At 34.0% G+C, this 9,477-nt stretch overlaps 1 protein-coding gene across 4 annotated transcripts in view; it reads left to right on the top strand.

Annotated features, from left to right (window-relative positions):
• The first annotated feature begins 501 nt into the window (after window positions 1–501).
• Window positions 502–9,477, top strand: part of LOC123720010 (restin homolog) — a 33,011-nt gene continuing 24,035 nt past the window's right edge. For 2 of the 4 annotated variants that reach the window (XM_045676402.1, XM_045676401.1), the window contains exon 1: window positions 502–647. In XM_045676402.1, coding sequence (XP_045532358.1) covers window positions 617–647 — 31 coding nt within the window. In that variant the 5' untranslated portion in view covers window positions 502–616. The remainder of the gene's footprint in view (window positions 648–9,477) is intronic. The other 2 variants (XM_045676406.1, XM_045676404.1) reach the window with 1 other exon arrangement.

The raw sequence follows: 9,477 nt of genomic DNA, 5'->3' as shown, positions 1-9,477 counted from the left end.
TAAGTATGTGCGGAATGGCTTTATCGTTGACCTAAGATATTGTTATCGTATAGACATTTTAAATGTATTTATAGCGCAAAGACTTTATATCTAATTGGTAAAATGATAAGGGAATATAATCTATGTTATAGGCCACACACGAAACAATTTAAAATTAAATTCGTTACGAGTCTAACATTTATAAGGGGACTGGAACTCTATTTGTCTTAAATTTCAAATCTAGGATACATCAGTCGTAATTGCTACAAGTCGTAAATTTATTAGGGAACTGGCAGTCTATTTGTCTTAAATTCCAAATTTAATATCTACGACACATCAGTCGTAATTGAGTCGTAAATTTATAAGCGGGCTTGTATATAAATAATATTTGTCACGTAGTTAATTGGTATTTGAGATTTCAATTTAACTTTGTGTATGTGTTAAAATCGATTTCAAAGGATCTTGAAACAAAAGGCTAAAGTGAATTCCCTCAAAGCCTGTCCGTAATGCAGAAGGCTAGGTATCGGGACGCGAGCCGCGCGGGCGTACTATCGCGTTTGCCAGTGTATTATCAGCGAGCGGAGGAGTAGCACGCGTCTCAAGGATAAAAATAAACAAATTGTTATTGGAATATATAATGCCGGTTGAAACAAAAATTAGCTTTTCTGGTAAGTGACTAAAATTTATTAATAATAAAATAAATATAAAATATATTTTACGTTATTTTTTAAATACGCCTTGATTTTTATGAACATATATATGTATATTTTTAAACTGTTTTGAAATAGTTGATTATGACATCCTTTGAGAGTTCATTTATATCTTGTTAGCAATGTTAGTCTAGTTAGTCCGCTAATTAATATACAAGAGTCCTATGTTATGAAACACAGGATAATTTAACGTAACCGCTTAATTAACTGCGTTAGTAACTCTGTTAACAGACTTTAACGAGTTAATGTTAAATGTTTAAAAATAAAATAAATATTTAATATGAAAATTTGATTAGCAGAAATTGTTAAGGCGTTGTTAGCTTGTAACCGGGGTTGTATGTTAGAACTCCGCCTTTGATTTTAACTTCTAAATGCGCAATTAGCTTCTAGTAAAGGATAACATTGTGAGGAAGCCGGCATGTCTTGCTCCCAAAAATCGATGTTCGGCAGAGACTGAACATTTGCGTATAACAAATGCCTCAAAATAGAACCTTTTACAAGGTTATATACAAAGACTTCGATATCATATGTCATTTTGCTAAACCTACACAATCGTGTAGATCATTTACACTTAATTAACACGAATGCTTTAATGTTTATATCAAACAATTCGTTTATAATACTTTAGTTTATGTATTTTGATACATTTTTGAGTGTCTAATGAGTATTCAAATTAAATACTGGAAAGATACAGAAGATAAGACAGTTGTCACTCAGATGCTTTGTGAGAGCAGTGTTGGTCTAGTGGCTTCAGGGTGCGACTCCCTCGACATTCCCTGACGTCGTAGGTTTGATTCCTAACGGACTTTCTTTCTATGTGCGCATTTAACATTCGCTTGAACGGTGAAGGAAAACATTGTAAGGAAACCGCTATCAGGCCTTAAAAATTTACGGCCGCGGCGTGTGTCAGGCACAGGAGGATGATAGATTGACTAATGATCATTGAACAGATACGGAAATCTGAGGCCTAAAATTGTTGTAGAGCCTCAATATTTTTATTTAATAGTAATTATTATTATTGAAATACACAAATATATTTTATATATAGTATTGCCGACTCTTAAGGCTCTAAAACTGAGTGATGTCATGTTAATTTCCGCATATTTTGTTATATTTTGGTTTATTCAGTTGTAAATTGTGTTTAGTCGTGACACAAATGAGCTCACGTTCCTCTAATATTATGCAACTGTTGTGTTTATTTATGAAGATTTGGTACAAAGGTACAGTTGTTCGATTTGATTGATTCGCATTCGAAATCGAATAATTTTTTTTTTATATCGATTTGAGATCTTGACGTATTTTTTTATGACTTTTTTTTAATGTTATAACTGCTCATACAATAATTACGTGCTTATGGAAACGTAGGTTAAAGGTACCGTGTCAGTTACATTCGTTACGATATTTATTCAATATAACAAATGCCGATCAAGATACGATCGTTTTATACTAAGATGTTAGTGAATCGACCGCGTTAAGCTTACGTGAAAACAGCTATTTTTAAATTAATTACTCAGTAACCTTTGGGTTAAGCAAACGCTCTAAATCCTAAAGGCCTGGGCTCAAAGGCTTTCAAGTTCACTTTGAAACGCAAGTGTAAAATCTTGATTACGCTGTGAACTTGACTTCAAAGGGTCGTAGCGAGTTTTAACTTCATTGCCATTGATGGGCACTTGTTTTTGCTGTAATATTCAAAATGATAGCGGTATGGCCCTAGTAATTTGTATATACTTAGGAACATATATATTTAGTATAATTTTAGTTACTATATTGTATAAAATATATTCTGAATAGGAATCAAAAGCAAAAACGAACGCTTTTACGCTTACGCTTTTTAAATAACATAGAGACCTTAATTTGTTCATATATGTATTAATAAATGTAGGGTAATATTAAGAAGATTTCGGGAAACTGTTCAAAAATGAGTGTGATTTTTCTTCATTACCTTCTCAACATGGTTTGAAACGAATCTGGGAATGGTGATTAAACTTATAAATTAACTAACGGATTTTAATGTTTAATATACAACGAAGCATCTAAGTCGCTTCTCGTCATCTGAATGATTAGGGTGATGTTCAGAAACTGCTAAGTGTGTCTCCCGTATGTCAAAAACGTATTGGATTTTGACAATCGTAAGTTCTAGCCTTTTTTTTTATAATAGAACAGGAGACAAACGGACAAGAGGCTCACCTGATGTTAAATGATAGCAGCCAATAGACGCTCTCATTGCCAGAGGCATCGCAAGTGGGTTGCCGGCCTTTAGGAATTGATACGATGTTCAAAGACCTTAAGTCCTTCCTCTCCTAAACCCGTTAGCATTAAACTGAAAATTTCTGTCTATCCATAGAAATTAAAAGTGTGGATGTGATTTTAGTGAAGCCATAGAAAGCATCAAATATAATACATATTTTGTATATATTTATGTATTTTAATTGTCATCATGCATTCAAAGTCACGTATATGACCTTCGCAATTTACAATTGTTTTACCGTGTGTTCTATGGAAGTCTCTCGGTTGTTAGAATATCAAAAGCATAATAAATCATGAGATTCATTCTTAGATAGTGGCATAAATAACATAATGCTAGTGTTGTTTTTATATATATATATATATATATATGTATACCACATTTAAAAATAGATAGATAGTACGTGAAAAGCATGTCAATATGTTATTTAGTTTTTTTTTAATATAAATGAAAAGTGTTTATGAACTGATACCTAACGGGAGGCAAACGAGCTTACCTGATGTTCAGCGATACCCATGGTCACTCAGATTGCCAGTAGGCTCTCAATTGCATGTCCGGCCTTTTAAGAGTTGGTACGCTCTTAACATGAAGGACCCATAGTCGAATTAGTTCGGAAATACTTAAAAAACGCTCAGTTGTGGGAGGACTTTATATTTGCTATATTACTATATATATATATTTGGAGCAAGATTCAGAAGAGATTAGCGATACCCGCCAAAAATCACAAAAAATTAATAGATTTTGACATGCGGGAGTAATTTCGCGCTAAGTAGGAGACCTATGGAATCTCTGCTGTTTTATTTTATAGTTACTTTTGCAGTACATAAAAATAGACATAAGAAGGACTATCTATCTTTTTTTAAATGTGGTATACATAAACATTAAGTAATACATAATTAAACCTTCTCCAACTGGCTCCATCTCTCTCTATATTGAGAATTTTTCTCACAATGTTCTCTTTTTTTAAGCTTGTCAGTCCACCGTGCGACCTGTCTTTCGCTTCTCTGGTAGCCTTATCAATCTTGTTACCCTGTTTGTCTATCTGCCACTGTGTAGCGTGTGAAACATTTCCTGTGTTTTGCAATGGGAATAGGAAAACAAATTGTTTTTCCTCTGACATAAGTCTGGAAAACTCAAGATAATCATCTAATACGCTTATACGTATGAATTAACGAATTAAAGGTTAATTTAATCGATCTATCGGAACCCAGTGTCGTATTAATATGACCTAACAAAGGTTTATCCTTAGGAGATTCGCAATTCGCATCCAAATTGATCAATTACATTGTCGGCTAACCGTGGCAAAGAGCAGGTGTAGTCGTTACGTGACTGTTGTACGTGATATGAAGTACTCATTAAGTGACGTTGAGTATCAGATTCACGTAGGCGACAGTAGTTAATGCCGAGAGAAAGGACATTGTACATTTACATAGATGTATTCTGAATTTATTGAGACGGCGTTTCATCTGGTCACATTTACCGTGTTACATGGACACATACGACGCTAAGAGGCATTGGCTTTAAAAGCGCTACGTATGTATAATGAACGACGAGGTTAAATGGAATTTCGCATTCTGTATACATCAAGATTTTTTGAGGTGAATTGTTGTAACGTAGTTCGCTTTGAAAAGTTGTTTAGCTGTATTGAAGATGCGTATGAAACGGCGTTAGGGTAACGTAACAGCACGTCTTGAAGCATGTCATTCACATCTGGCACAGAAGGTTAGTCACTTAAAGAACACACACAGAATCTGAGGCAAGCCTTTGCCTTGTCATAAAGGCTTGTAATGTAATTGCCACTGAATGTATTTAAATAAAATATTTTTTGACATTAAAATCTTTCTAGTAGTTATAGCGCTAGAGCGTACCAATTGTTAAAAGACCAGCAACGCACTCGGGAGCCCTCTGGCATTGAGAGTGTCCATATCACTTAACATCAGGTGAGCCTTCTGCCCGTTTGCCCCCTATTTTATATAAAAATCGTTATTTATTATTGTTTAAAAATAAATATGTAAATGTATTTATAGTGTTACTAGGAAGTTTATGTTTATAGATTTACATTTACGTACAATTCAAGCTACTGCACTAATAATACACAATCTCCATAATGGAAATCAACTCAATTGTCTTTAGACTGACTTGTGTACTGACATCTTGTCTTGGCTTCGAGTGGAATGAGTGGATTCGTAGGAAGGGCTCATTGTGTCCAGAGAAGTCCAACGTTGATTTAAATAAAAAAATATATCATCAAGTATCATCCTGCCGGTTTACTCACGATGTTTTACTTCACCGTTCGAGCGAATGATAAATGCGCACACAGAAAGTCCATTGTTGCATAGCTGGGGATGTATCCTCAGGGATGAGAGTCACACGCAGTCACTAGGCCAATACTGCTTTCTCAACACGTTGATTTAAATAATGGATGTAAATGCATACGAGTCTCATGATATAAATGAAAGTAACAAATGAAATATGTAAGTTAATTTAATTTATTTGCGATATTTGTTAATTGAGGCGCCAGCGGATTAAATACAACCAGTTTCTTAAAGTGATATTAATGTTTTTTTATTTGCCGCGTAAAATTGTTTTGACTACCTTGAAGGTCATTTTTTTTGTTCGTTTTGACGATTTGAAGACATTGTATTCAGTACCATGCTAATTGGATAATGTTTGATTTTAATTTGTCATATTCTGCCACTTGGAGTCGCTGAAAGAGGCCGTCGAATTACATATATCTCACTCAGTAACCTAAAACTCCAAAGTCTGCATATGAAATGTTGGTTTAAGATTGTAAGATGTTATTTGCGAGTTAAACAAAAGAACGGTCTTTGTTTAATGTTTTATGCATTACTTGTAAATATTTATACACAAAGTGTTTTCAAGGATTTCTCGGAAAATTTAGTCCATAACTCATATTTAGGCAATTGTATGAAGTCTTTAAAACTTTGGAATTCTTCCAAGACAACTATGTCGTATATAGTTTATAGAGGATTTATAAATGTCCGCCCCGTCGCCGTCATGTCTAGACTATTGAAGATTCCCTTTAACTAGCCAACTTATATCGTATTTCCGTATATCAATTGCATTGTCTGCTAAATATACAGTTGTATGTATAATTGACTTAATACGGTTCTGTGTCACCATCAATTCCGCTGTCAATCGTCTAGAAAATGGTAGTATATTCTAGTGTTTCAAGAGTGATTGTTTTAATCTGGAGGATTTTTAACTTGATAATTTAGGGCATTCAGGACTGGCTTATGAACACACCCTACGCAGTGTTAGAGCTTCTTCTGAGACGTAGTTTGTAGTTACACACTTTATTCATTAACTCACTCACTGACACATTTGCACTCACACACTCACTCATGCACTCAAGCGTGTTGATAACAGTTGAATAATCAAAACAAAAATAAATAAAAAAAGATGTAATTAAATTATATATAAATATATTCTAAGGAATGTATAATTAAGTTTGTTGTGAAAGAGCTGGAAACCCTGACACAGGTATTTTTTCTTAAAAGGGTTCCCAAATCTTACACATTGTAATGCATATGTACTTAATATGAATAAACACATTTTTATTTATTATTTAATACATTCAGTTTTTTTTGTTTGTAAATTGCACTAAATTTATTGGCCTCCGTCTAGTATAAATCCAGGAAATTCCATGTTTATTTATACAAGTCTTTCGTCTTTCTTTCTGTCGAATTATGTTAACTCATGATGAAAGGAGACATGTTTAGTTGACTGGTTGAGGCCTTGGTTTTTACCTTAAAGATTAAACCATATCTTCATGTCAAACTTCTAGACAATTCGTAGTATTTTGATAAGTTATCATAGCCATAGAAATTTGATAAAGAACAAAATTTTAAAAGAACATCTGCCATATTAAAATACCATGCAAATTGTCATAAATATCAAAATAGGATTTTTTAAGTCAAATGTCAAACAATTAGCTCTGTATTAGCTATAGGTGCCTATGTCTGTTTTAAAGGTTTTCTATTATTATTTGATAAAACCTTCGGCGCGGAGGCGTTAACAACTTAAGTGTTAAGCCACATGTTTACCTTAACATAAATTAATAACTGTTTGTATCAGTGACAACCCGCCCCCTCTATTGTCTCTAAACATAGAGTGCAAATCCAACTTCATATAATCTGTATTCTGTATACAAAGAAATTTGTACGGTAACAGGTTCCATTTCTTCGTCGTATCATATTTCTGGCATCAGTTTCCCTTATCAGGTGTCATACTTTCACTTTCCTGTCATCATATGCCTAGCTATTCATCAACTTCGTCGCAGATAAAAGGTTAATTACCAATTACTTGTGCTAGGGGATCCAGCACCTCTCAATGTATATAATAAATATGGTGAATGGTAAATTTGAGTGTGTGTACTGTATCGTACTTTGACGTCGTCTATCGTTTGACGTAGGAAACGAAACGTTTCTCGTTTCGTAAGAGTCAAAAGAGTTTTTGTGTTATCACTTTAACGTTAGGTTAGAGATGCGTTATACTGTTTTATACTAAAAAAATAAATCAACGGTGCTTCAACCTTCTTAGGTCTGGGCCTCAGATTTCTGTATCTGTTTCATGATCATTTGTTAATCCAATAGGCAAGGGGGTGATCATCCTTCTGTGCATGACGCACGCCGTCGACTTTTTGGGTCTAAGGCTAGTTGGTTTCCTCACGATCTTTTCCTTCACCATTCGAGCTAATGTTGAATGCGCACACAGAAAGAAAATCCATTGGGGCACGGCCAGGGAATTGACCCTACGACCTCAGGGTTGAGAGTCGCATGCTGAAGCCACTAGGCCAACACTGCTCTAACGCTAATACATATATACCTTCCTCCTTTCTTTGTCTATAAACATTAAAATTAACGTTGCGTGGTTAAATTTATCGTAGGCGCGTGACGCTTTTATTCTACATAGAAAATATATGTGTTTTAAAATATTGTTTAATTATTTCGGAACCATAACTAAGTTTATCAAATGAAGACCTGAACACAACTCAGTAAACAACTGTCTCGGTTTAAAAAAGCAAGTTTGGTACTTGTATACGTCGCTACAAAAAATATAGTATCAATACTGGTTTTTGAAAGCCAAACATTTGGAAAAATATCCGACCGAATATCGAACCGACCGACCCAAATATAAAGGCAAACATTACAACTCACATATTTCCGTCTAATTACAAAAACGACAAAATTTTAATGTTTTAAACTTAAATTTTGTGTTATTTGTGAATGACGCAAGTCTCATTGGATTGAATCAACTATGCGCAGGATTGTAAAGTCTTTGTTATGGGTCTTCATTAAATATAAACACTATCATATCTTACCAATGTTGATACAATATTTGATTAGATTAAGCAATCTTCATGAGTAATATTGCATTGAAATTAAATCGATTTCCGTCTCATTAAAACCTTTTTATGGAAGATACTTGGTTGTGAGTATTATGGCGTCACTCGTCTTTATCTTTTGTTTACTAGCCTAAGCATATATAGCTGAAATATGTAGCAATAACTGAGTCATACTTGAAGTAGTTAAAAAATTTACTAGGAAAAATAACTGAGTACAAAGGCGGTAAACACGTCTTATATGTAACAGATAGAGTTGTTGCGAACTAGGGGATCGAATCGGAAATACCGCAAATTCAACGGTTTTTATTAATATAAGCCGCACCCGCAGAAATACTCAAAATATGGTCGCTAGTTTCATCAATTACGCGCACTTCAAACAGTAGTTTATCACTTGTCTTCACTATTCGCACACTTACAATTTTCTTATACGTGATAGAGCCTCTCCTGAAACGGAATTTCAACTTATTGAAAACGTCTCCAACTTGTGGAAAAATCGAGAAACATTTCAGTGAACCCGTCTTCGTAACATTATAAAGAAGATACATTTAATGATGTTATATTGGTTAAACGACCAAGAGCAGTGTTGGCCTAGTGGCTTCAATATGCGACTCTCATCCCTGAGGTCGTAGTCGTTGTGTCGTTCGATCTCTGGCGGCTTCCTATGTGCAATAAATCAATATGCTAATCTCGTAAGTGCGTTGTCGGCCTTTTGAGAATTTATGGTTATATATTTAAACTAAAAAAATCTTGTATGTTGTGAGTAGTCCAAAATTCAATATTCTATCATTCTTATTAGACAGGCACCTCTCATTCGAATTCTTCGCGATTATAACGATACTTATCTGGAGCTGGATATCTTTCGTAGTGGCTGATAGAGCATTATTAAGTGCCTATCTCGTACGTAATCCTCTGTTTTGGTGGTAATTTTCTTTTCTGCTTAACAAAAATTTATGGTAATTTTATTGTATTTTGTAACATTTATTTATTGTCATTTATTTTAGAAAAGACAGCTATATATACTAGATATATCATTATGTATGTTATGGTTAAATTCAACAAATAAATAGATAGCTAAAATAGATATTCACACAAAGTAGGTATAGAAAAGAATTGGAGCACGTTATGAGGTAGATAGCATGTTTTATTTTAATGAGTATCGATTTTTCACAAGGCTC

The sequence above is a fragment of the Pieris brassicae genome, chromosome 2 (genome assembly GCF_905147105.1).
Source record: "Pieris brassicae chromosome 2, ilPieBrab1.1, whole genome shotgun sequence".
NCBI lineage: Eukaryota > Metazoa > Arthropoda > Insecta > Lepidoptera > Pieridae > Pieris > Pieris brassicae.
The sequence above is the reverse complement of the archived record's forward strand: the minus strand, read 5'-3'. Positions and strand labels throughout refer to the sequence as shown.